The sequence below is a fragment of the Peromyscus eremicus genome, unplaced genomic scaffold (assembly GCF_949786415.1).
Source record: "Peromyscus eremicus unplaced genomic scaffold, PerEre_H2_v1 PerEre#2#unplaced_2525, whole genome shotgun sequence".
Lineage (NCBI taxonomy): Eukaryota > Metazoa > Chordata > Mammalia > Rodentia > Cricetidae > Peromyscus > Peromyscus eremicus.
Genome location: NW_026736759.1, coordinates 8,547 through 35,751, shown reverse-complemented (window position 1 = coordinate 35,751; position 27,205 = coordinate 8,547). Strand labels below are relative to the sequence as shown.

At 45.8% G+C, this 27,205-nt stretch overlaps 1 protein-coding gene and 1 non-coding gene across 4 annotated transcripts; one reads left to right on the top strand and one right to left on the bottom strand.

The window, feature by feature from the left end:
* Nucleotides 1–2,543: 2,543 nt before the first annotated feature.
* LOC131902120 (X-linked lymphocyte-regulated protein 5C-like) lies at nucleotides 2,544–27,145 on the top strand. 3 transcript variants are annotated; one of them, XM_059253154.1, is made up of 10 exons: nucleotides 3,188–3,300; nucleotides 5,916–6,060; nucleotides 6,651–6,720; nucleotides 7,612–7,646; nucleotides 8,754–8,871; nucleotides 16,623–16,722; nucleotides 17,984–18,082; nucleotides 20,535–20,639; nucleotides 24,847–24,951; nucleotides 27,074–27,145. In XM_059253154.1, exons 2-9 carry the CDS (start codon nucleotides 5,955–5,957, stop codon nucleotides 24,850–24,852), a joined length of 639 nt encoding a protein of 212 aa, XP_059109137.1. In that variant the 5' UTR covers nucleotides 3,188–3,300; nucleotides 5,916–5,954; the 3' UTR covers nucleotides 24,853–24,951; nucleotides 27,074–27,145. The 3 variants fall into 3 exon arrangements, with proteins under 3 accessions (XP_059109136.1, XP_059109137.1, XP_059109135.1); XM_059253153.1 differs by lacking the exons at nucleotides 3,188–3,300; nucleotides 24,847–24,951; nucleotides 27,074–27,145 and adding exons at nucleotides 2,544–2,830; nucleotides 20,733–21,146; XM_059253152.1 differs by lacking the exons at nucleotides 24,847–24,951; nucleotides 27,074–27,145 and adding an exon at nucleotides 20,733–21,146.
* LOC131902122 (small nucleolar RNA SNORA70) lies at nucleotides 22,787–22,926 on the bottom strand. The gene has a single exon (XR_009377018.1). It is a non-coding gene; the product is annotated as a small nucleolar RNA SNORA70 (small nucleolar RNA).
* Nucleotides 27,146–27,205: the final 60 nt, after the last annotated feature.

Here is a 27,205-nt window from a genome sequence, read left to right as displayed (position 1 = left end):
TAGGTCACTTGGCAGAAAATATGGAGGACTGTGGACCTGCAGGAATTCAGGTGCCATCATCATCAAAAAAAAAAAAAAATCCATCTTGAATCTCAGGCAGCAAGGAGATAGAGCAAACTTCAAATGGCAGGAGGCTTTGGAAACCTCAAAGCCTCCATTTTCCTCTAAGCTGCCTCAAGGCATGCCTACTAGTCCATGCACCCATCCCTGCATCTAGTGGCATGTTTTCTCACCACATTAGATGACACCAATTTGGAAAGTTCACCTCTTCAGGGTTTTTCCTACTCTGACCATGACACATACATGGATCATTACAGAATGTGACTTTTGTCTGACCAATTTCACTTAAAATGCTCCCACGTTCATGGATTGGCAGTGCGTTCCTTCTTAGGGCTGGGTAGTATTCTGTTGTGCAGATATACCATGCTTGGTGTATCTCTTTATCATGAGGGGGTAATTTGGGACTTTCCCACTGAGACTAGGGCTGCCATGAGCCTTTGTGTACCTATATTTGTTCAAATGCTTCTATTCAGGGGATTGGTCCATACCTGGGGGTGGAGTGATTGTGTGATGGGCTGATGTAACAGTTCCCATTTTGATGAACGCAAGGGTGCTCCCCACAGTAGATACAGCATTGAAAATCCCCACAGCAACAAGGCCTTGGGATTCTTCCTGTGCTTAACAATGGTTCTTAATTTCCTTCCTAAATAGTCAAGTGGGCGGGGGTAGGGGGAGGAGAGAGGTGGATTTAACTGCTGTCGTTGTATGTTTCTTGCATAAGGTCAGATATCATGGTACTTGTGTTCTGAGCCCCCACGCTTTATGCATGCCCAGATGATATGGTGGCAAAGCATGGCCATCTTAGATCCACAGTCCTTGGGGGAGGACAGTAGGACCATGAAGTGTCCGAACCCAAGCTGAACAATAATACAGTGACTGCCAAGAGTCTCACTTATTCTTCAGATGGGACTAAGCTCCTGAAGGCAATCAGGAAGGGGGCCCTGGATACTGCAGGCCTAAAAAGGCTGGGCACGAGACTGTACAGTGGGCGGGGGACTAGGGGCTTCCTTTTTCTGCTCCTTGTGTATTTTTGCACTCATCATTGGACGCCCGGGTCCTCCAGAGAAGCAGCCATGAGTGATACTTAGACAAGAGGGGCTTACTGGGGTCCGATGCACATGTGCAACCACAGACATGAGTCAAGCATGAACAACTACAAGCCCCAAGTTACACTCGTATGATTGCTGGATGGGTATCCCTTAGGAGCACCTTCAGCTGGTCTCATGCATGCTTGCTTGCTGTGGGATGTTCTCTATGCTGTGAATGTGTTGTTCTGATTGGTTAATAAATAAAGTGCTGATTGGCCCGTAGCCAGGCAGGAAGTATAGGTGGGACAAGGAGAGAAGAGAACTCTGACTCTGGGAACAGGAAGGCTGAGTCAGAAGATGCTGCCAGCCGCCGCCATGAGTACCAACATGTAAGATACTGGTAAGCCATGAGCCATGTGGCAAGGTATAGATTAATAGATATGGGTTAATTTAAGATATAAGAACTAGATAGCAAGAAGCCTGAGCCACATGGCCATACAGTTCATAAGTAATATAAGTCTCTGTGTGTTTACTTGGTTGGGTCTGAGCGGCCGTGGGACTGGCGGGTGAGAGAGATTTGTCCTGACTGTGGGCCAGGCAGGACCAGGAAAACTCCAACTACACTTGCTGATTTTTCTAGAGAGGCCAGCACCCTTAGTTTCCAGAAGTGAGGACTATCCCTGGAAAAGGAGGGTCTCAGGTAACTGTCATGAAGCATGTCTGTATAGGTAAGTGGCTAGGTGTTAGGGCCCATGAGGTGATGTCATGGGCCTCACTTCCACCCTGGAGTGGACAAGGCCTGGAAGGGCTGCCTGGGAAAGCTTTGTGAAGGTGCTAGGGACCCCAAGGAGTGGGCAGGACAGCGTGTGTGCCCCTGCAGAGACTAAGGACCTTCCACATGGCGCTTTCAGTACCCTTTGGGTACTCCTGCCATTCTGCACAGGTCCATACTTCCACATGTGGAAGCATTGCAAACAGGGAGCAGAGGTGTTCCGGGCACTTTCAGCCCTTCCTAGGTGAGTTCCCAGTTTATGCGCGCACAACCGAAAGCTCCAAGTCAAGTATGGGTTATTATGGGGTGGGCCTCAAGATGGAATAGCATTGGCCAGGCTCCCATACACGGACATGGTTTCCACAGAGGTAGAACACTTTCCGGAAGTGAGGCATACCTGAGGCCCCCCACCCCCCACCTCCACACCCCCGAGGACAAAGAGGGTCTCGGGGATTGTGGTGAGCTGTGTCCCTATAGGTGAGTGACTAGGCATTGGGACCCAGGATAGTCCCTGAGGTGACGTCCGGAGCCCGAATTCCACAGTGGAGTGGAGGAGGCCTGGAAGGGCTGTGTGGGAAAGCTTTGATAGGAAGCAGGGACTGAGAGGAGTGGGCAGGACAGCATGTGTGCTTGCAGAAGGACTAGGGACCTGCCACACGGCCCTTTCTGAAGTCTTTGGGCACATGAGACGTTCATCCGGGTCCACATGTCCACTGTTGGGCCTAATTAAAACAGGAGTATGGGTGTTTCAGGTTCTCTCAGGCCTTAAAGCGTAATTTCCCGTCCACCCGAGCACGATTGTGGGTGGGCCTAACCAAGGAAAAGGACTGGGCAGGCGCATGCGCACACACATGCGCCCATGCTTTTCCACGGAGGCCGACTATTTTCTGCAAGTGAGGACTAAGCAGCTCTGACCATCCTGGAGGGGAAGCAGGGTTTCGGGTTGCAGTGCTGAGGCCTGCTCCTCTAGGTGAGTGACCAGGTATTAGGACCCAGGATATTCCCTGAGGTGATGTCTGGCTCCCAAATTCCACACCGAGTGGCCTAGGCCACAGGAGGAAAGTCTAGGAACGCTTTGTGAGAGTTGCAAGGACTGAGGGGAGTGGACCAGGCAGCACATGTGCTTAGGGAAAGACTAGGGACCTTCCACATGGCCCTTTCTGAGGTCTTTGGGTACTTCTGATGTTCTCTCGGTCCACATGCCCATAGGTGGGACTATTTGAAAGAGGGGTGTGGGTGTTCAGGGCCTCGCAAGCCTTAGTGCAGTGGTTCCTAGGATACGGATACGCATGCGCAACCCCAAGACCCAAGGCACGCATGCGTGAGTGCCAGTTGGGCCTCAGGATGGGGGCGGCCTGTTTCACACATGCGCAAACGTTTTCCACTGAGGTGAAATACTTCCGGAAGTGAGGTCTCACTAGCTGTGACTGCCCTTCGAGGGTAAGAGTGGCTTGGGGGGATTGCAGTGAGGCGTATTCTCCTAGCTGAGTGACTAGGTATTGGAACCTACCATAGTCACCCATGAGGCGACTTCAGGAGCCTAAATTCTCCATCGAATTGGAAGAGGCCCGGGAGGACAGTCTGGGAAAGGTTTGTCAGGGCCACAGGGACTGTGAGAGGAGTGGTCAGGACAGCATGTGTCTAGGGACCGTCTCTGCGTACTCCAGACATTCTCCCGGGCCCATATTTCTACAGGTGGGACCATTTAAAAGAGGGTTCTGGGTGTTCCGGGCCTTTCTAGGCCTTAGTCGGGAGTTTCTGGTTCACACAGTTTCAGGTTCTCGAAAGTTTCAGTACATGCAGGCGCAATCTCAATCCCCACACCCCCACACCCCCACACCCCCACACCCCCACACCCAACCTGGCCCTCACCCAGTCACACATATGCGATTGCCATGCTTGCTTTTCCAGATGCAGAGATGCTTACTTTCTGGGAAGCCTAGCTAAGTGTGACCCACCTTCGTGGGTAAGGAGGGTCTCCGGGGATCATCGTGAATCCTGTCCACCTAGGTCTGTGAGGAGGAATTGGGACCCAGGATAGCCCATGACACCCAGAGCCTCACTTCCAAATGTAACTGGAGGAGGCCGGATTGAGCAGTCTGAGAAAGCTTTGTTGGGGCCCCAGGGCCCTAGGGAGTTTTGCCTGCTGGGGGAGGGAGTAGGGACCTTCCAGGAGGCACTTTTTGTACTCCTTGGGTATTTTCCAGATTGGTCCAGGGGAGAGAGCTAGACAGGCAGGCATGCTGGAAAGAAGGGGTGCTCTGGGCCTTTCCCACCCTTGATAGTGCAGGTCCCATTTCAGGCACATGCAACTGCAAGCCCTGAGTCCCTAGGCATGATTTCTGGGTGGACCTCACCATGGAACAGGGTTGGCTAGGCCCGTGCCTACATGCTTTTCCTGCTCTTCCGGAAGCAGGGATTCTTAAGTTCAGGAAGTGAGGACTAACTGGGTGTGACCACCCTCGAGTAGAAGGAGGGTCTCAGGGGACGGTGGTGGAGCAGGTTCACTTCGGTGAGTGACTAGTTATTGTGACCCAGGGTAACCCTTGAGATGATGTCTGGAGCCTCACTTCTGCATCAGACTGCAAGCAGGGGGAGGAGGGGGAGCGCGAATCTGAGAAAGATTTGTCAGGATCGCAGGGCCCTGGAGGAGTGGGCAGGACAGCATGTGTTCTGCTGAGGGAAGTCCAGTCCCTTCCAGCCCCTGTTACTGCAGTTCCCAGCTCAGTCAAGTACAACTGCGAGCACAGGTTACCACACATGCTCCATTACTGGATGGGTCTCATCCTTTAGCACCTTGGAGCAGGCTCACACATGCCTGCATGCTCTCCCCCTAATCAGAAATCGTTCCATTCAGGGAAAGGGGCCCTGCTGAGGTGGGACAAGCCTCTGAGGGGAAGAAGCATGGCCACCTAATCTGAGTGGATCCCTGTTCTGAGGTTCTGCTGGTTCCAAAATCAGAGTCATCCTAGGCCCACACAGTGCTTGGTGGTGGCACAGAATCACAGGGTGTCGGGGGCCTGGTTGAGGTGATTTCTGCAAACCTCCCTTCTGCAAGGGACTAGACAGAATCCCGGGCTCTGCAGGTACTAGAAGGTATGTGGGAAACAGAGTGAGGGATGGGCGAGAACATGGAGGGTCCCCATTGCCCCTTGTGTACTCTTTGGTCAACGCTGGACGTGCGTCACCATTTTCGATGTCCGCTGGGCCCTTTCATGCATGGCAACTGCTGGGCCCGAGCCAGGCATGTGTGACTGTTGGACCCATCTGTTGCAAGAGCACCTCCTAGCCCCACCTCTTGAGTTTGCATGATACTCCCAGGCCATCCATTCATCTGTGCCAGGGCAGCCTCAACCAAGGATGGATACTTGGCCCACCACAGGCAAGTGTGCCTTGCTGGGCCAGCCTCAAGTATGTAAACTTGCTGAGGGGCCTCACGCAGGGACAGAAAGATGCATATTCACCTGCTGGGTGCTCAACCCTAGCCTGTATCGCCTACCACACATGTCAGGCACCCCCCTCCCCACCCCACACACCCCACCCCACCCCCGTGCACGCATGCACTTGCGTGCGCATACGCATACACACACACACACACACACACACACACACACACACACACACACCCCTCATATATGTATACCAGCTGGGCCCACTTGCTGGGCCTTTCTCACGTATAGGTGCTGTTCCAGCCAATCAGTAAGCATGCTTGCTTGTGGAGGCAGGCAGTAGCTAGGTGTTACTTTCCTTAAAAAAGAGAAAGAGGTTTCTGAGGGGTGGGTCTCGGAATAGGATTGTCTTGGTGGGTGACAAGAAATCAGCAGAAAGGGCTGAGATTGAGGGCTACAGGTTTGTGGAGAGCTCTGCATTCAGCCAGAAAAATGGAACAGAAAGTGATTGGATGTGGTGGGATATCGGTGTCATCCTCCTGCCTCCTCTTTGCTCCAGCACAGCAAGTGCCAGGACACAAGGCCACAGCCTGTGGAGTCCCGGTACCTGTTTCCATTGCCGTCATGAAATTGCTTCTTGGTGTCTTTACTGTCTGTGCACACTAGCATTTCAGGAGTCCTGCCCAGCCCAGCAAGGCCCCAGCCATGTCAACCAAGGAACAGAAAGACATGGAGAGACGTGCCAAGCGCCCAAGGGTTGATCAGAATCTCCCATCAGATGACTTCCAGAACCCAGATGCAATCACCCCCGGTAACAACTGATAAGGGGCATATAGGGCTGAGCCTAACGGAGGGGACATTATACTACTCCTTGGCAGGTGGAGCACAGGGGTGGCCTGATACTAACCAGGTCATTGCATGGGATCGCGTGGGTGGGGTGGAGATGGGAGATTCGGGTGCTGAGAGCTCATTCTCAAGCATGTTCTGGGTTTCTGTCCCCACCTGACGTTCTCACCCTGTGGCAGAGGTACAAGGCTCACAGAGGAGAGCCATTGTCCTGGCCAACGTGCCTCTGACAAAGCCCATGGGTCACAGTGAATTTCCTTGAAAAGCTTATACAAATACATGTACCTGCTGTCCCCAGACTCCGGCCGAGCTGAATTTCACGTGTGTGTGTGTGTGTGTGTGTGTGTGTGTGTGTGTGTGTGTGTCTGTGTGTGTGTGTGTGTGTGTGTGTGTGTGTGTGTGGGTGGGGGGCATGAGTTCCTGGAAGACTACTTTAAAACTGTTGTTGGCCATGGGCTCAATCAACCCTAGAATGAAGCTGTTTCCCATGTAGGATGATGAGAACAGCACACTTCATTCGCAAAGTTTTTTTTTTTTCCTTTCTTCTCAATGCAGCAAACAATCCAGCAGTTGATACCAGTGAGATGGGCAGCTGTTCCTCAGGACCAGACGTGCAAGAGGCCAGGTGATGTCTTAAAGGAACTTTGGCCTGTCCCAGGAGGTAGTTTCAGTGTGGTTTTATGCAGGCATACAAAGAAATTTCTGCCCTTTGCTGGAAAATGGATCCAAACGGAGAGTTTGGTGTTAAGTGAAATAAGCCAGCACCAAAGAGACCACAGTCACCTGTTTTCTCTCATTTGATGACCCTAAATTATAAATAGGTCCACAAAATAATATAATCCGAATTCAGAAGAGAGGCTGGGAAGAGGCAGGCAATGCCCAATAGAGGGGAAGGTTTGAGGAGTAGAGGCCGACTCTGGAGGTTGAATATGGTCACATGGCATGAAAGTTGAAGAGACACTGGCTGGGTGATAGAGGAGGACTAGCAGGAGGGTACTGAGGAAGGATGAGAGTGAATATGGCTGGAGTGCACGGCAGATGGGTGAGTACACCTTTATGAAGCGCCTTGCAGCTGTACCGTGAATGGATTCCAGTAAACCTTTAGTATAAAATCCCCTACACTGCCAAAACATAACACGAAGTCACTGCTTGAGGAAAGGAGACACTTCCGTGGAGCTGCCTGCAATTGGGCAGGGAGCGAACGCCAGGGATGCAGTTTTCATGTGTCATCCAACACCCAGCCAGAGGTTGGGGTCCTGGGGATACAGCTGACTTTGAGTCACCCATGCTCCAGTAAGTAAGCGTTACCAATGTGCCCGTATGTGTTCTGCAGTGAACTCATTGGTTCACTGTGAAAACGCAAATAAAGGAGTAAAAGTAATGGCCCCAAACAGGAAAATCCAACTTTGCCTCACATAAACGCTAGTCTCTCCAAAACCGAGTGCCTCACCTTTCCTTCGAAGCAAACTTGGGATGTTTGTCCTCAATTAAGGATTCTTGTGTGCATTTTCCATAGGGAACCTGTTCAGAAGTGGATACCGGATTTCAAAGGTGTGTTTGAGCAGATGTCGCTAGCCCCAGAGCCCTCTTTCTGACCCTACAACTTAATAGTGGTGAGAACGTGGTCACCCGCCAACAGGACTCTGTTACACTTCTGTTGCCCAGAGGATTTTTGGGGGTGGGGTGGGGTGGGGTGGGGTGGGGTGGGGGAGACAGTAAATTGTCATTTATCCTTCAGGGGGCACCTTTAGTTTAACTTTTAACTAGCCTCTCTGAGCAGGGGGGTGTTGTAGCTGTCACTGAGGCCCGTGGGGTGAGTTTCCTGCTTCCTGCATTGCTGAAGAGTGTTACTAGGGATGATGGGCAAGCAGATAAGTCTCTGCTTTTTATCTTTACTGCACGAGTGGCATGTCGCATTTCAACAGCTGTTTTTCACCTTCTGAATTAAGTCATTTTTTTCTGGCTTTCCGAAGTTGCTCTCCTCCAGGAACCCCTGCCAAAGGAGGGCATGGAAAACAGCCTTTAGGCCGTACACGTTTATGAGCCTGTCAGGGAATGCTGAAGGCAGCCACACTGTGGACAGGGAAGAAAAGTGTGATAGCATGCAAACGTCATGCATGCCACACTAGCTTGTTTTCTGTCATCCACGGTAACCAAGTCAGTGTACCACACGCCCCTCAGGCTGAGACAGCTTTTATTCACTTGTGTAGGTGGCCCTAAAACAGCATTACTGGAGAGACACCGTCAGTTCTTAGCCAGTGTATAGAGTCAATTCATACAAGCAAGGATGTCTGACAGCATCGCTCTTTCTGGTACAGATGAACTGCTTGGGTTTTTGAGGTGTCCAGAAAATGGTTTGTCAGTGGCGGTCACTCGTCAAAGCTCGATGCCCCCACACCTGTATTCCTAGCACTTAGGAAGTGGAGGCAGGAGAATCAGGAACTGGAAGTCATCCTCACTTACCTCTCAAGTTTGAGACCAGCCTGGGCTACACAAGACCCGGTCTAAAATTAGAAAAATAAAAATACAACAAAGAGCAAAATGGACACCAGATCTGTAGATACCCCTATTACCGTGTAGGTGATGTGTCAGGGATGAAAGTGCGCCTCTTCCTCTGGGTATTTGATTTAAAGTGATACCATTTCCTTTCTCGACTAGATGACGTTACTCGGTACCTTCTGGCAAAGAGGAAGCAGTTTGAAAAGGATATAAATGCCTCTTTCAGCAGCCTGAATGAAAACCTCCAGAGTGTTTTCAAAACCCAACAGAAGTCAAGGTAAAGTTGTGACCCTCTGTCAACGAGACCTGTACAGCTTTTACTCTTCCTTCCAAAGTCACTCCTGCCTGCCATTGTGATCCTGCACAGAGTAGAATCGCTAATGGGACCTACATAGCACTGCATTTTTCTCTATGAGCTAGTCCTATTCATAGCTGGCGGGACCCCCCCACACACACACACACACACTTTTACGCAGCTGAGATGTATTAGCTTCAAGACTGGCAAGAGACCAGTTTCCCCCCATCAGATAACAATAGAGATAACTTCCTGTAAGGAAGGCTAGTCTTCTATGGTCTACAAAACTATACCTATTAGGAGGTACCATCGGCACTCTTTTTGGTAGATCGTTGTGCCCATGTCGGGGGCGGAGGTTCTGTACCCTCTTTGTGTATCTAAGTGTGGGGCGTTTACCCAACCACCCCCACAGTTCCCCAGAGTTTTCTTGAGTGCGAGCAGCAGGAAATATTAGATAGAAGGATTTATTGCGGAGAATATCGCGGAGATAAACAGATAGAAAATAAAGGATAGCCTCGAGAGGGCCTGGAACCTATTCCAACGGGGCCCCGACTGTCTCTGCCCCAGGGTTTTTATAGAGACGCCAAGGGGTGGAGCAAAAGACCTCCTCCCCCAGCACAGCCAAGTGCAGACCATCCCAGACACCTGCACTCAGGCCCATGGTCTAATCATCCTCTATGCGGACCTGCTGGGTAAAGCCACGAGGAACCCGAGAACGGGCTCCCACAGGTCCCCCTTTCTTAATATATAAAAAATAACTAATAATGGCTTACAGCAACCTCCATAGCTGTTACACCTCCCAGTATGGGAGTAGAGGATGATAAAGATGGCGTTTCTCTTTTGAATTAGGTCCAAGGTGACTACAGCAGTCTTAGCTGCCTCAAGCCCTTTCTAAGCCAAAAACTCTTAAGGCGACTACAAACTTAAAGAATCCCTTAGCTTCATCATTACCATTAACAGGTTAACATAAATATTGCTATACATAGTCACAATTTTCTCAATCTTACATCTCAAAGCAAACTCTTAACAGAACCATTTGAATTAGCATATATGGTGCTATATATAGTTAACAATTTCCGTCTTACAACTTTAACTCAATCATTTGAATTTTCTTGCTAGCAGAACGTAGGAAAAACTTCGATGTATTCACATCAACCTTAAATATTTCCTTAACTCCACAAAACCAGCGTGTATTAATATCAATAGGTTTTTATAAACATAATCTCATAACTCCTCCTTTTCTTTATAATGTTTTAAACAAAATCTCAAACCTAGTTAGAGGAACCCCAACGTATACAATTTCTACAAACCCATATTGAAAAGCAATCTTCTCAATCTAACCATTAATACTTTGAAAACTTAGCAAAACATCCAAAAGAATAAAACTCTTTACACTTTAAAAGTAGTCTCTTAGTATACCCCATTTGCATTTCTTACTAACAAAAACATGACATTAACCCACTCAAACAACTTTTGAAATTAGACTAAGGAATATTAACTCTCCCCCTTTTCTTTATAATTTAAGCAAAATCTCAAGCCTAGTTAGAAAACCCAAACTTTTCCATTTAAACAGTTCCATTTGTAACACAAAACCAGTTCTGTAAGTAATTTCATTTTTACATAAACAGTTCCACAAAACAATCCATGAATCACCAATTAATAAAGCATATATGCATACACAAAACTGCATCTTGATTCTAGGTAGAAATAAATTTCTTCATTTAAACAGTTCCATTTTTAACCCAATTCCAGCAAACAGTTCCTAGGTCATTACTATAAGTAAACTCAAAATTGTCCCATTGCAGTGAAATCCCTACTGTTCATTTCATTTCTTTAGTCCCAAAATTCAAATGATAAATTCTGGTACGAGCCTTCCAAATAGGAAGAAATCCATAACCAAAATCTTTTTGTAGTTTTATCTCATTTTAAGTTCAAAAAGTTCAAACAAATAAATTCTGGTATTAGGCTTTCACTTCAAAATATGAAGAGACCGTTTTTTCAACCAAAACTTTTTTGCAGTTAACAATTTTTGTTCAAACAAGCGTTTCTGAACTTACTCTTTTTTAGGTACAGTAGTATTCTAAACCGCACCGTTTTTGATGTTAGCTCAGGTTTTTCTGTGTTGCGTCGATTTTCCACGGATCTCAGCTGCAGATGCCTTGTGCTGGTTCTCGCGTCCGTCATTCTTAGCTCCTTAGCGGCTTCTGGAGCTTTTGAAACCATTCAGACTGCCTACTTTGCAGTCTGCTGGGACACTAACCTTCTGTGTCTCGGGTTCTTTCACCATATACATTAGGAATAGATTCACACTTAACATTTACACTTTTTTACAGATTCACATATAGCATTAACATCTACTTATTTATACTCTTTAAGGGAACTATAGAACTACTTTAGCAAATATATTTCTTATTACTTCTTATATACTTCTTATCTTATTTCTTATTTAAACTTACATTTACAACTAACATCTTTACTTCTTACAAGCTTATTACTACATGTCTTAAGACTACCTTAGATACTTCTTACAAGCTTATATTCTTAAAGGAACTCTATAGATCTATTTTACAAACTTATATAGGGCTACCATTAGCATATATTTAACTTAGCAAACACCTAAAGATTTCTTAACACAGATCTAACAAGAGAATTTTTCTGCAAACCTACATATCTTATTTTCATCTTTTTCTACTTCTTACTCTTAATTACTATCACTATCTCTATTAGAAAGATTCTTAACTAGACAGGAAGTACGTACATCATTTCTAAAGTTTAGAGTTTATAGTCAGCTTTGCTATACAACACTGGGATTTAGTGAGTGGTGTTGTTATAGAATTGTGATAGTTGTTGCTAGGGGACTGTAACTTTCCCAGAATGAAGCCACACTCCAAAGTTGCCGAGTTCTCTCAGCCTTTCCGAACTGGCAGAGATGCACTGTCAGCGGTAAACAGTTTTTAACTAGAGGCTGTCCCTTCACCCAAATTCATAATAGTTCCCCTAAGTGCTTCAATTCAGACAAACGTTTCTATTACAGCAGTACTTTTGGTTTGTTCTACCGAAAAACTTCACTTCACGCTGAGGGTGAAATTACCGTATTTAGCTCTTTGCCAAACACTGCACAGCTATTAGGTGACATAAAGTATTTTTCTAAAGGAGCTAGTAAAGCCACAAGCGGCACAGCTCCGAACTGTTCTATTTCCTCACTGTTTGCATTAACCAATGACAAAACCTCAGAAATACTAATCGAGCCACTTTCATTCTGGTTCCTTTATAGGAACATCATTAGAGCTGACCCTTCCTTAGTTCCACGCTCCTTACCAGACGCTCCAGTAACCACCGAGCTTCATTCTCCTCTTGTGAAAAAACACAAACATGTCCTCGACCCCATATTAACACAGGATCGGGACCCCTCCATAATCCCGAGCCGGGATCTTTCTATTTCTCATTACCTTCAGCTAAAGGACCAGGAAGATTGGCGTGAGCTCTAATATGGCCCACAAAGCATGGCAGCTTGCTTTTGTGGAATAGCATCTTGGAATTGTTGAAACATTTTGACTTGGTTGTTGTTAGTTCCAGTATTTTAACCAAAACTGTTACTATTCAAAGGAGTCAAGAACACAGATGTTCTTTCATGAAACATATCCTTCATTAGCTTACTCTGAGAAAAAGCATTTTCAGGATTTAGTATTTTCACTTCATTAGCTTAACTCCTGATGTTATTAGCAGCTGTGATATTTAACATTGATTTCTTACAAGGAACTTTCAGGTGAAGCAACTCTTTTTTTAAGACAGATTTTTCTGAAGTTTGTTTCCAGGCTATAAAGCAGTCATTTCTTTTTTTGAATGCCTGTTTCTTATCCCCTTAATTAGATTTGCAAAGGAATCACTCATTACAGGCAGTTTGTTCAAGACGTAAAGAATTTTTAATTTCACATAAGTTTACTTCATATGTAAGACAACGTTCAGTGTATAAACTGCTTTCTCTTGCTTTCTTAAGGATTTTAAAGTGGCTTGTTTGCTCTTATAGGTAGCTTTTTGTCATCCAACTACCGTAAAAACTTTGCACAGCTATTAGGGTAAATAAGGCATTTTACCAAAGGAACCCCAAACCATGAAGCACCTAGTTCCGTATCCTTTCAACTTTTTCATTGGAACGGACACTTAAACTCTTAGACAATTTTCCTCCTTATTCTTTTAAAAGCTGTATTTTAAGTTTACCATGAAGGTATTTTCGAGCTGACAAAAGTGTTTCAGGGCAATGTCGCCATCTTTAGAGGAAAAACTACCTTTCCCAGAATGCATTTCCCTTATATCAGTCCATAATAATATCAGTCCCTTATATCAGTCCTTTATATCATTTTTCTTATATCATTTCCCATCAGTCATTTCCCATAGTTCTTTTTGGGTCTGAGAGTCAACTGGTTCTCTTTTACCAGACTTGCTTACAAATTCTTGCCCGGGAGGTTTGAACAAAGTTTTTTGCTTTTGCAATGGGAGATTTGAACAAGCATTTTACATGTTCAATTATGGGACATTGGGAGGTTTCTGGTCTCTCAGCTGGCTTCAACAGGTGTCTCTCGTTCCTTTGACACGGGCCCCCAAATCAGAACTGCACCTGCCTCGTTAGCCGGCATTGAGGCTGGCATCTCTGATAGCAACTTTCCTCGGGGCTTGTGTTTGTCTTAGCCAGTCAGTGAAAAACAAGATCATGTACAACAGCTTTTCCATAGCTCTTTCAGAGAGATTTTCTCCCACTGATTTTTATTCTCATTTTGCTTGTTCTTTCCCCCACCCCAGATGCAGAGCTTCAGGTATCTGTCTGCAGCTCTGTACCTCTGCTAGCTGCTTTTGGAGGTAGGGGCTTTTTTTTTTCTCCCCCCAAATCTGCCTCAAATTCTAGCAGCTTTTCCAGGTCATGCATTTTCTGGGGAGGCATCTGTCCCTTCTGTTTCTTCAGAGTCTTTCTCCCAGACAGTTCCCAGTTTGGTCTCAGTTTATCCCCTCTACCCCAGAAACAGTTTCCGACACTACAGTGGCGGCTTTCCCTGCTACTGAAGGTAGGGTTTTTTGTCCGTTTCTGTTTTCGGGGTCTGTGTGGTTTGCGTACAGACTGAAAATCTAACAAAGAGGTTTTTGCCATTTCTAAACTCCCATTAGGACAGGTGTTTTGCTTCATCAGGCCTTCACCTGGCCCAGTCCCCCAGTGGGTTGTGTTTGCTTGTCTGGGTGCTCAAGGACAGAGCTTATGCCAGAGGCAATCACCCCTCAGGGCTACACTCCCCCTCATCTCACGGGAGTCAGTTGAAACAAAGCTTTTCTCAAAGAGGTGCTTTCTCTGACAGAAAAGAAGGCTTTACTCCTGGATAGTTCTGTTCTGCCCTGGCTGGGCTCTTTCCCCAGACAGCGTTCTGACTCAGCAGCACAACTGCTTCAGACACAGTTCAACTTTACTGTTTTCCCAGAAAGGTCCTTTCTCTGATAGGAAAGCTTTTCTCCGATTTCTTTTTGCAGCTGTGGACCTATCAACCCAGGACTTGTAGGAAAGCAGACAACTGTGCCGTTCCCACCGGCTTTAGCTTTGTTTGTTCATTAGCAATCTTCCCCTGGGTCCTGCACCTTCCTGCCTCAGCTCTGTGCTCCAGGAAGTTTACAACTGCAGGAACCCTAGTATCCCTGAAATGCACCCCAACTCAGAGACGCTGGCCAGTCGCCTCCGGGTTTTTGCTCAGAAGCGAGGATACAATGCTTCAGGGGATCTTTGCGTTAGGACAATTAGGAGCACCTTTTCAAAGACGCTCACTCAGAAACAAAACCCTTGATGCCTCAGCTCGGCTGTAACTGAAAAGCTTGGCTTTTTTTCTTTTCTCAGGTAAAGTTTCCTGCCCTTTTGGGCTCTCTGTAGCTCTTTACCCACACTCTCCCAAGCGTTTCCCTCAGGGGACTCTGACCCACTGTCTTTTACTAGCTTGAAGAGACAGAGGTTTTTAGGAACTTGTCCCTGCCTCCTGCATTGCAGGGAGGATTTTTAAAGCTTGAAAGAACTTAGGTTTTGCTGTCTTTAGAGGTTTGTTGTTTTCCCTTTGAGCTAATCACAGGTGGTCCCCATATTAATCTTCAGGTGATTCTAATTAATTTTTGTCCTTCTGAGAAAGTTAAAGGCTTTAGTTTTCAAGTTTAAGAGCTGTTGAGAAAGAGGAAGGCTTTTTAGAGAGATTTTTTTTCCCCAAAAATTTTCCAAGAAAAGCTTTTAGTTAAGAGGAAGATTTTTTTTTCCCCCAAGAGAGAGACCAACTTTCCCCAAAACTTCCCAACTTTAAATTTTTTGGCTTTTTATACCCCCATTTTTACCTCAGGGAGAAAACACTTTCTCCTGCTGCTTGGACTTAGCATTTCAGCTGTCCCCAGGACAAAAGCTTCCATAGGAAACTTTTTCTTCCCCAAAAGCTCAGAGAAGAGCTTTTTTTTACTACCCATAAAGCCCAAAGAAAGATTTTTTCCCCCAGTTTGCGTTTATAGCCCCCAAAGTTAGAAAATTGTAGAGTTTTTCTGTCTAGTTGCCTTACTTATTTTTTCCTACACAATCTTACACTTCTAAGTTTTTCCTAAACTATATTACTACGCTATACCTTATACTTATTTTTCACAGATAGAAATTGAGAAAGGGATAGAAGATAGAAAATTTTGACAGAAAAGAATTTCGCTGCAGCATCGGACATCCTTCCAGTCCGCTTTCCTTTTCTCTCGAGGATAAAAACCCTGCCTCTCAATATATATATAAAATATATATTTTCCATAACACCGGCATGCCTTATCCACTGGCAGGGCTGAACTCAGCACTTTCGCCAAAAACTCTGTAATAAAACTATTATTTTCCTTTATCTTTAGTCCCTATTACTTTGTCTTTAGTCCCTGTTCATTTGTCTTTAGTGCTCCCTTTTTTTTAGTCCCCCCTTTTTTTCTTTAGTCCCTTTTTTTTCTTTTTTCTTTAGTCCCTGGTCATGGCGCCATTCTGTGGGGCGTTTACCCAACCACCCCCACAGTTCTCCAGAGTTTTCTTGAGTGCGAGCAGCAGGAAATATTAGATAGAAGGATTTATTGCGGAGAATATCGTGGAGATAAACAGATAGAAAATAAAGGATAGCCTCGAGAGGGCCTGGAACCTATTCCAACGGGCCCGACTGACTGGCTCTGCCCCAGGGTTTTTATAGAGACGCCAAGGGGTGGAGCAAAAGACCTCCTCCCCCAGCACAGCCAAGTGCAGACCATCCCAGACACCTGCACTCAGGCCCATGGTCTAATCATCCTCTATGCGGACCTGCTGGGTAAAGCCACGAGGAACCCAAGAACAGGCTCCCACACCTAAGTCCCAGAGGATGAAGGGTATGTTGCCTTCACAACACAGACTTGGGCTCTCAGAATCTCTAGGTTACTCCATAAGGGAAAGGGAAGATGAGTCTAATTTTAAGCCAGAAATGCAATCTTGGGAAATGTATGCATCAGAGCATCCTAGGTGTTCGAGAGGGAAGACACGTGAAATGGCGCGTCACTGGCAGCAAATTAGGACAACATTCTTCTGGGACGAGAGTCACATTGCTGCCTCTCAAGAGCCAGTTTCATTCATGTCCCCTTTCTCTTTTACTCCTAGCTCTTGTTTCAAAATGATGAGTGTGTGTGCCATTGCCTTACCCACACGCAGTGTGACAATGCTCAGTAATTGTTACTGTGTTTTACAGGCAGGAGCTTCACTCTATGCACTCCCAGATGTTTGAGTCTCTGTATCACAAGTGGCTGGACGAGGTGGAGAGAGCAAGGGAGCAAGAAGAACACCTTACTGTGAGTGTCTCTCTCTTAGCTTGGAATAGATCCGCTGTGTCCGTTTCCAAAGTGTCAGGGCTTCAGTGCATCAAGTCAAGAGGGAAAGGGACAGGACGGGACATGAGCATACGGAGACAAGGAGGGTGGTGAATGTGGCCTGGAGAGACTGGCCATCCTCTCTGGCTTGCTTCTTTTTCTGTGGAGGGGTGATGTGGTCATGGGTTAGGAGCCAGCATGGGGGGCTGGGGGAGGCTGAGCAGGCACTGCCTGGAGAGTGCAGGAGAAGGTATGGGCTTGTATGCTCAGAGGGAGGGGAGCCTTTGTGATCCACACAGTGCAGATGCCAAGTAGTGCGGGATGGGGTGGGGCTGGGGGGTCCCAGGTAGCCTTCTGACACAGTGATCAGGGAGGCAGAGTGAGAACAGTCAGTATGGACACCGAGTAGTGCGGTCTTTGAGGAATCTTTCATCCTGATGGAAGACAGAGCTGTACTCCCAAAGGCGCTGACTTCCAAAGGTGGGGAAGCAGAACCTGGAATCTGAGGGAGATGGAGAAAGATTCCAGTCTGGTGGTGAGGAGCATGTTCTCTGGACCCCATTGCTTGGGATGCAACCATAGTCCTGACACTTGCTCATTGTGAAAGCTCAGGAAAATAATTAACCTCCCTGCCTCAGTTTCCTAGGAGTAAAAGCCGACCTGTGAAGAATCCCTACCTTTCTAGACTTTGTGTATTGAGTGGTTTCATTTTGTGACATGTTGCTATGGAACGTTTGACCGTGGGAGCTGATGCATGTTTGCTATTCGTCTGCCCTGCCCTTCTTGTTTGGTTGATAATGTAGTTGATGGAATGTTACAAGCTGGGGAATGACTGATTGATGAGGAAGGCTTAGGTCAAAACTTTGTTGTTGTTTTTTTTTAAAAAAAGAAGGGTTTCCTTGGAAGCTATTCTGTGTCCTCGTTGTATTAAAATAAATACTTTGTGAAAACAAAGGAATGCTTTGTACTTAATTTTGGTGAGGTGAGAATCCACAGATTAGGTGGGTCTTGCGTTAATTTCAAAATGAATAATTATTTCATAGAATTTTTGCACAGGCTTGACAGACTATCTCACTCTGTGACTGGTCAGACCGTGTTATGTTGCTTTTGGCAGTGAAGGGCATGTCTTCAAACTTGTTGATGAATGTCAGAACACAAAACATCACGGGAAGCAGTTCCTGTAAGCAGCAGGGTTGGATGTTCAGTGTTACTGACATTTTGTCATTGATTTCCTCTATTTCAGCTTATAGCTCAGCAGCAGATGAAGATTTTACAGAAAGCTATAGAGGATCATGAAACCAGGATTGAAAACGCTAAAGATTTATGTGGCACATTTTTGAAGGTCTGGTGGATTGCACTTGTTAACAGAACACACCCATTTATGTCACACCAGGTGTCTGTAAAAGCAGAAGACAGGTTGGCCCTTTCTCAGTTTGTGGGAGAAGTAATTAGTTTTGAAAACCGGGATCACATTCTCTTTGGATTATTTTCCCCGCACAGAGGAGAAATGCTAAGGTTTGTTTAACCTGGGAAACTGATGACAGTGTTGGGGACAGTGTTCTAGCACGGGAGCTGGTGGCTGGAAATTTGCTTAGAAAGGAGCATACTGCATCGCAGTGATGAGCTATTACTGACCTCTCGTGACATTTCGATGGAAATTGGCAAGTCTGGGGATCCTTCTGGTTTTCTTTGACTCGTTTGGATTGGACAGGTCGGTAAAACAAGCAATGGGCAAGGGTAGATTTTATTTTCTTTCATGTTGAGTGTTTTGTAGTCTTCCGACATCAGCATTGTTCTTGGGTATTGGTGGCCGGCCCCGGCCCTGTATTTCAAGAGCTCCCCAAGAGATGTGGGGAATGACAAAGCTGGCAGAGGATTAACCCTCTTTGAACTGAGAGCTGCGAGCTGGCAGTCATACCCTTGCTGAAGCTCTAGTTCCTAAGTGACCTCTATATATCCAGGAGTTGAAGCAGCCCTTCAATGGGAATTCTTTTGGATGCTCTCATTTAAATACACTATGAAATAATCTCTCCTCATATCTGATTCAGATGCCTTAACTAAAGTGCTCAGAGTGCCACAGTAAATTAAATGTTTTCAAGATGCTATCGAGAAGCTAGGCCTGTCTTTGCTGAGCAAGCATGAGTACCCCAGTTAGTACCCTAGTGAATATCCCCAGCAGCCATGTGTCCTCCAGGCACAGCAACAGGTGCCTATAACCCCAGAGTGGTGAGGGTAGAGAGAGAGAGACACAAGGACCCCTGGGGCTTGTGGGACCACCAGTACAGCCAAATTGGAAAACCCTGTGTTTAGTGAGAGACCCTGCTTCAAAAAGTCATGTGGTGAGCGGTTCAGGAAGGTGCAGGCACACGGGAGCACACATGTGTGCGTGCAAACATGTACATGTGAAGGAAATCACTTTGAGTGTTTTTTATGGCCTCTGGTCTCCACACTCAAGCACACATACATGGACACCCTCCGGCACACACCCATGCACACAGAAAAGTAAAACTGAATTTTCAAGACCTTGGGGCCCATCTACATGCATCCAGTCCTTTAGGAAGAGCTTAAGGAAAGGGAACATGCAGCACTAATGCAGCTGAATACTGCTTGGGAACTGGTTGGAAGAACTGACCAGAAAGGCTTGATTCTAACTGTGAGTGCTCAATGTGAGCAGCACCACAGAGGGAGCCTTGTGACTGGGCCTCTCTGGCTTCCCAGGTGGTCCCTGCCCTTCTGCCCTGTGCTCTTCTGCCTCCCTCACTCTCTTGATCTCCCTCTGCTTCTCCACTCAGGCTTCCCTCCTTTCCTAGTCCTTGGCTCTGGCTCTGAGGGACTATTGTCCTGAAACATGGCCTTTCCCTCTTCCAGATTTCCCAGTGACCTTCCTTCTTAATTCTCTCTGCTTCCTGTGTCCTCTGCACAACACGCTCCCTCTCCCTCCCCAGCCTCTTGACAGCTTCACTGGCTGCCTGCTTCCCTCTGTCCATCTTGTCTTCCCTCCTCCCAGTGCACCAGCTTCCCCTCAAGTGGCTCCTATTCCGTGTCCATGCTTTGCTTCTGCTCTTTGCCCAGGAAGCTCCCTGTGCCTTGTCTTCTCTAAGGAAATCGTACATTTTCACTGCTTGAAGTCACCAGTTGTGTCCTTTTCAGCTGCGAGCCCAGCAAGCTCCCTTTCCATACCTGTTTTCAGCTAGTGTGCATGCCATCTGTTCCCAAGCTGCTCTGGGCCCTGGGAATAGGGCAGAGACTGAACAGGCATTTTGCAATTTCTGGACAGAGGGTGACACAGTTCTTTCTCCTCTGTGTCCACCACTGCAGTGTTCTTTGAGAGATCAGAGGGGTTTGAGTCCCCGCTTGAGCGTTTCTTAGATTGAAGGGTCATGGGATCGTACACTGTGTCTTCCTCTGAAAAATCACATTCCGTGGACATAGTGAATGGCTCCTTCCTCTGGGAAACCTTGGGGGTCTCCAACGTGGGCCTGTGCCTCGTTTTCCATGTCTGCTCCGTGGGACCTTTTAACTGATCCTCCACCCATTTTCCGAGATAAGTGCCTTAGCTGCTGTTGTCCCACACAACGGCACCACCTTAAAATGTGGCACTGGAGCTTTCTGTGGAGTGGCTATTTAGATGTGTGTGAAGTAGCCACTGTTCGTTCTTTGAATTCATAACAAGCATCCTTTGGATATGCAGAGTCGGTTCTTTTAAAATTAAATGAGGTGAGGTGTCAAGCCAAGCCAGGGCTTTGTGCTCAAGCAGAGTTTTGTTTGTTTGTTTGCTTGTTTGTTTGTTTCAGAAAGCCAAGGACTTGAGTGAACATCGCAAAGCTTTTATTGGTGGTGAAGAAAGTGAAGTGAAGAAAGAAATCTCCAAGGCGCAGGACAGAGTTATCATGGAAACTGTAAGTCGTGTGTCTGTAATGCCGTGAGCCTCGAGATGGCTTCCTACGGGCAGAGATGGAATAACAATTCCCTAATTCTCCATTTTCAAACAGCAAGAGCAAGATGTGTCTGTTGTTGAAACATACCTTCAATCCCTGGTCCTTGACCACTCTGAAGAAACCATCTGAAGCTCACGTAGAGGACGCACAGGGAGCATTAGCCCTGCTAAGAGGACGTTAGTAGCAGTCAGTGCAGCTCCTTTCTCTTTACTTCGCTTGTTAGAAATATGACTGAGACTCTGTTAACCATTAAGTGAACCCCTAACAGTTCTGTGAGTAGCAACAGTTAAGTGTGGATCCTCCAGCCCCTGACAGCAAGGGAGATACATTCTCCCCAGCAGTGGCAGTTACATTTTGCAAGAAAATGTCATTTGATTTTACGATTGGCTTCTTTGGTTCTCTGTCACTTGCCCAAAGTGAATGTTACCTTTCTTATTTCAGGAAGAAATAAATAACGGTGGGATCCATTTTTTCTGTGCATGCTTTCATTTATTCAGGAGGTCACAGAGCCAATTCCATTGCAAATGGGCCTTTACAGGAAAACCAACCCAACATGTTCACTCAGACTTAACTGAGCACAACTCATGTTTTCCTGCCCAGATGTGCTAAACTGTTGACAGCATTCCCGCAGCAGCAGAGCCAGATCTTAACGTGTTGGGTGTGAGCTTGCAGTGGGGCTGTGGCATTTCCCAAAGACTCGTTTCTAGGCTGTATTCAACACTGGTTGGAAGACACCTGCCCTTATCTTTGGTCACAAACATTTTATCATCGATGAATATCTGCATAAGCATTTACAGTTTCAGAATTTTAGATGGGTGTTTCCAGGAACATTTTCTAGTGTTCTCTTTAGAGTTTAATTTTCATCAAGAAGTTCTGCTTGCTTGTGTGTGTTTGTCTAACCCTTGAGTTATTCTTTTACCCTTGTCCTGTGCTCTGTTTTCTTTATGAATCCTTAGAATCTGTGTTCAGTCCATTTGATACATATTTTCATGGGTGTGTACTTGTTGAGACTTTGTGAGCATATTCAAGCGAGTGTCGGCACCCATGAAGGCCAGGAGAGGGCCTCAGTTCCCCTGGGGCTTGAGTTACAGGTGGTTGTGAGCTACCCAAGGTGGGTAGTGTCTAGTTGAATTCGAGTCTTCTGGAACAACAGCAGGTGCTCACAACTGCTGAGTCATCTGTTCAGCCCTGTTCAACACATTTGAAATTGCTTCACCTTTTACTTGGAGTTTGTGAGCTAAACTTATTCTTTGTGTAGATTACAGAAATGAATCTATGATGGAAAACAAAACCCTTCTGACAGGGAAGAGAGGAATGATGATCACTTTCCCCTGTGCTGTCCCTTTTCATGTGGCCCTGCCTACCACTGTTTCGTTTCAAATTTTCCTGATGGTTTCAGTTTTAATTGTCTTTTGAAGATGAGCCTGATGGATTTACAAAAACATTACGTGTGTGTGTGTGTGTGTGTGTGTGTGTGTGTGTGTGTGTGTGTAGAGAAAGAGAGAGAGAGAGAGAGAGAGAGAGAGAGAGAGAGAGAGAGAGAGGATGACACACTTGGTATCTTCTGTCAGCCTTTTTTTTTCAGACAGGATGTGAAATTTATTACTGAACATGATTTAGTAGGGTAGAGGAGAGCACCACAGTAGACCACCTCAGGAGTGCAGGGCCCGCCAATGCCCAGGGGACCATGATTGGTGGTGTATTTAACCCCACAGCCATCAGGGATGAGTCGCTTCTCAGTGTCCATGTCTTTAGATCAATCTACATTCAACTTAGCAAAGACCCACCTCTTTGAGATGTGGGTCTGGAGAAAGACAGATGGAAAAAAAAAAAAAGAAACTCAGTGAGGATGATCAGAGCAAGAAAGTGGGAGGAAGGGGCTTAATAACAACCACTTGCCTTCTGGCAGTCAGAGAGCTTTAAGTTGGCTTTCAACTTTCAACATAGGGCCTCCATCAGATGTTCCTTATTCTGAAGCGTGATTCAAGGGGACACGATGGCCTGGACAATGAGAACCCTGGCCGTGGTAACTTGAGGCACCACAAATACCTGTCTGGAGCCTAGACTGAGGACAACATTGAGATCAGAGACTTGAAAAGCCATCAGAAAATTGTCTCCCAGGTCCCTTAGGGTAGCCTATATAAGCAACAGGGTGAATTCACTCCAAAAGAGTGTGCTGTTAGCAACCATTGCACACTAGGCCCCCATGAGGAAAGGGATCTACCTGGTCAGCTTAGTTGGGCTGCGGATTTACTTTATCTTTTTAGACACAGCCTCTCGGTGAACATGGAACTCACTGATTTGGTCAGGCTGAGTGGCCAGGAGCTTTGGAGATGGATCCACCAGTCTCTGTCTTCCACCCCAGACCTGCTGGTTCTGGGGTTTAAGAGTATTACTGTGCTTGCATTTTCCATGGGTGCTCGTGGTCTGAACTCGGATCCTCATGTGCATGGCAAATACTTTACCCACTGAGCCATCATCCTTGCCCATCTTTAATTTTATGGTTGGTAACATTAGTGTTACAAATGAATGACACTCATGGTGCCATTTCCTTCCATGTACATATGTGCACAGATGATACACAGCCTCACCATGTTTCTACCTTCTCCCACACTCTCAGATGCTGCATCTCACAGACCTTTTCACAGTCTATAATAGTCCTACTCTCTGGTCCATGGGTTTGATTTTTTTTCCCAGTTTTCATGTATGAAGTAAAAGAGAACATGTGACACTTGGCGTATTTCTCTTACTGTTAAGTAATGCCCTGTTACATTCATTTGCCTGTGGAGAACAGGCTTTCGTTTTCTTGTCCCCCATGTGAATGTGCCATGTAATGTATATATTATATAATATATACTGTATATATTATAGCATTTTCTTCATGCTGTCATGTGTTGATGGCCACCCAGGATACTTACTTGAGCTTGTACATGTCTCCTCTAACTAGAAGGCCATGTGTCTTGGTTAATCTGGGTTGTCAACTTGGCTGGATTGACAGATACCTAGAGTAAGATTAGGGAAGCTCACTTCTGGTGTGCCTGTTACAGCATCATTTTCAGAGAAGACTGATTCACAGGAGAGTAATCCTGCATGTGGATACTCCATACAGTAGTCTGGGAGCCCAGGCAGAATTAAAGAAAAATAAGAGAAAGCCTGCCAGGGCAGCCTAGCTCCATCCTTCCTGAGCTAGTGCATGTAGCACTGTCACCATCGCCCATGGCCACCAGATTCCAGAGCCTCCAGCTGTCCAATGAAGATGCACAGCAGCTATGCTCCAGGGAGCTCCCAGGCCTGGATTGGGGCTGCAACATTTGTCCTCCTTGAGTTGAGGCTTTCAGCTTGTCCGTTTAGTTGATACTGAATTATCCCACTCTCCAGCATGCACAAAGTCATTTTTGGACAACCCAGCCCCCAACTGGGTAAGACATTCAATGAATTCCACCCACCCCATGTACTTGCATGTGTGCGTGTGCGTGTGCGGTGTGCGGTGTGCGTGTGTATGTGTGTGTGTGCATACATTTTTCCATTGACTCTACCTGGAGAACCCTGACTTACACAAAGTTATGCATGTAGTTGCCAAGGTTTCAGAGACTGTCAGCTATGATTTCAATGTGCCAGGTGGTTTTTTTTCCTTCTGTATCCATAGTCTTGCTCATTCTAGAGAATCACTCTACTGCAAACCTGTACCTCCAGCCCTCGGTCACCCTTTCATTGAGTAGGTTTTCCATCCTCAACAAGCAGCTCTCCTTTGGGTTGGTTTGCCATGGAGAGACATTTGATCCTATTAGTATTCCAGGGATCCTGTCACTGCCCTCCATATTTGTTTGTTTCCCTTTTTTTTGGTTTTTTTTTTTTTTGAGACAGGGTTTCTCTGTGTAGCTTTGCGCCTTTCCTGGGACTCACTTGGTAGTCCAGGCTGGCCTCGAACTCACAGAGATCCGCCTGGCTCTGCCTCCCGAGTGCTGGGATTAAAGGCGTGCGCCACCACCGCCCGGCTGTTTGTTTCCCTTTATTGCTGTCTGAATGTAATATTCCAAAGAACTTGTGTACAAGCTCTGATGTCCTTTCTCCTATTCTGTTCTCGGGGCTTTCCAATGAGATTTTAAAATTTGACTTACTCAGGCATTTTGGAACTGTTACTCACTCGTGTTTCTCCCTTTTCCTGAAGTGCTGAAGAATCAACCCGGAGTGTCAGAATAGCTAGGCCGCCATTGTACCACTGAACTACATCCCTGGCTGAACTGTATATTTTGTTTCAAACCAGAGTTTATAGGTGAGGTTTTTTTCTTTATCTTTCTTTTCTCATTCCTTTCCTCTTTTAAAAAACCTCTTTCAAAAATAATCGTATAAAATATACCGATTATTGAATTTCACTGTGATAAGCTGTGATCATGCTCACTCACGCTTGTTTGTACCTTTACTTTCCTTCCCATCTCTCCCCCTCCATTAGGCTCCTTTTTCTTTCCCTAGAGGTCCCTGTTCATGGGGGTGGTGAGTTCTTCCCTTCCCATGTCAGGATGAGCTTGTGTTAGTGGCTCCGCAAACTTAGGTGGAAACAGCATGTTATAGGAGGCAGAATGAAGGAGCAGCTAGGAAAACCCAGCCCTGTCTCCTCAGGCAGACTTCAAGGAGAACTGCCTAAATAGAAAGTGGGCTTTCAGTTTCCACTGTCCATTTCAACCTCAAAGACAGGACCACCTTAGATGGTGCATTACTGCTTATAAATTGTATTAATAAGATTTTAAATGAGAAGTACAAAAAATGAGATGGTGATTAAAAACATTCTTCTGTATTCTGCTTGCTTGATTTTTCTATGCAATGTATTTCTTTTGGTAATGTCTCCTCATAGGGTAACTAAATTGAGCTGCGTTTCCTAGCAGTGAATGAATTTGACTTTTTATGTGGGTGCCAAATTACAGTTGCATTTTATTAAGCAAAATAAAATGTGCTTGCAACTGATTAATGTTCTGGCTGTGTTAAATTTAAATGTCTCAAGGCATTGGTCTTGTAATAGACAGCTGTGTTCAATGTGATAGGAAAAAAAAAAGTCCATCTTACATTGATGATAATGTATGAATTTACTGGATAGGGTTCACTATTCTCGTGTACTGATACCATTGGTAGGACAAAGTAGAGAACAACAAAATATCGTCTACTTAATTCTCTGATGGTAGTGTATATATATATATCATCCTCATTGAATGTATTCTTCAGAAAGAGAAAACAAAGGGAAATCTCTTCTTGGCAGGAACACAAACACTTGTGGAATATTTATAAAATGAGCAGAGTCATCATCTTGAGTTACATAGCTGTTGGCGAGCCCAACGGACTCCAAATGGATACTCCCCAACTCATGATCCCATGGACAGGCCTGGGTAAACTCAGTCAGGGCTTCGGTGGAATATCTCAGTGGTTAAGAGCACTTGCTCTGTGAGTATGAGGTCCTTAGTTCAAAGCCCCAGCACCCATGTAGAAATACAGACATGGCTGCATGTGCCTGTAATTCCAGAGTGGGAGACAGGTGAATCCCAATAGGGCAGTGGCCAGGCAGCCTAAGCAAAACATCTAGCTTTTGGTTCATTTGAAAGACCTTTCAAGGCAGTAAGTGGCAAAGCTGTGGAGAAAGCCATGTGATGTCCTGCTCTAGCCTCTGCATGCACACCAGACATGTATGCATAAATATACTACTGCATACACATGTAAGAAAAGAAAACTCAGTGGGTCAGAGCACAGAAGGTCATGAAAGTGGGAATGGAATTTTTAGGGGGCTTCAGGGCTGACAGAAGATAGAGGGAGATAAAAGCAGGTTGGATGAGAATAATCAGAACATGTCAGTAATTGTCAAAAAACAAACAAACAAAAACAAAAAAACAACCAAAAACCTAATTTAACAGACAATGATTCATCCTGAATTGTGCAGAGGTAAGATCTGTGAAGTGACTTGTCTCCCAGCTTGGGAGGAAGAAATACTGTTAAGACCACATAGTCTACTTCATTTTCCATTTCCCCTTAGAATATTTTAATTGCCATTTCCCCATCTTCCATCGATAGTGTTAGCAGAGAGGCAAGTCTGTTGTGCTTTGAAAGCATTTTATTCATATTGTGATGGAATACCACAGTGTTCATTGCTATCGTTTGTAGGCAGAAATTTTAGACTATTCTCTTCAGATTATGATTTTGAATATGAAGTTAACCATGGATGCAGATTGTGGTGGACTGAATAAGATTGGCCATTATAGGCTCATATATTTGAATGCTTAGGGAGTGGCATTAATGGGAGTGGCCTTGTTGGAGTAGGTATGGCCCTGTTGGAGAAAGTGTATCACTGGTGGTGGGCTTTGGGGTTTCAAATGCTCAAGCCAGGCCTGGTGTCACTCTCTTCCTGCTGCCTGTAGAACTCTCAGCTCCTCCTCCAGCATGATGTCTGCCTGCATGCCACCATACCCCCTGCCATGATGATAATGGACCGAACCTCTGAAATGGTAAGCCAGCTCCAATTAAATGCTTTCCTTTATAAGAGTTGCCGT

What these genes read in the sequence shown, in the direction of transcription:
- LOC131902120 (XM_059253153.1), top strand. Translation starts at nt 5,955, where the DNA reads ATGTCAACCAAGGAACAGAAAGACATGGAGAGACGTGCCAAGCGCCCA. An exon ending in CCCAGATGCAATCACCCCCG is followed by an intron (nt 6,061 to 6,650) that starts GTAACAACTGAT and finishes TTCTCAATGCAG; the next exon opens with CAAACAATCCAGCAGTTGAT. An exon ending in AGCAAGAAGAACACCTTACT is followed by an intron (nt 16,723 to 17,983) that starts GTGAGTGTCTCT and finishes CCTCTATTTCAG; the next exon opens with CTTATAGCTCAGCAGCAGAT.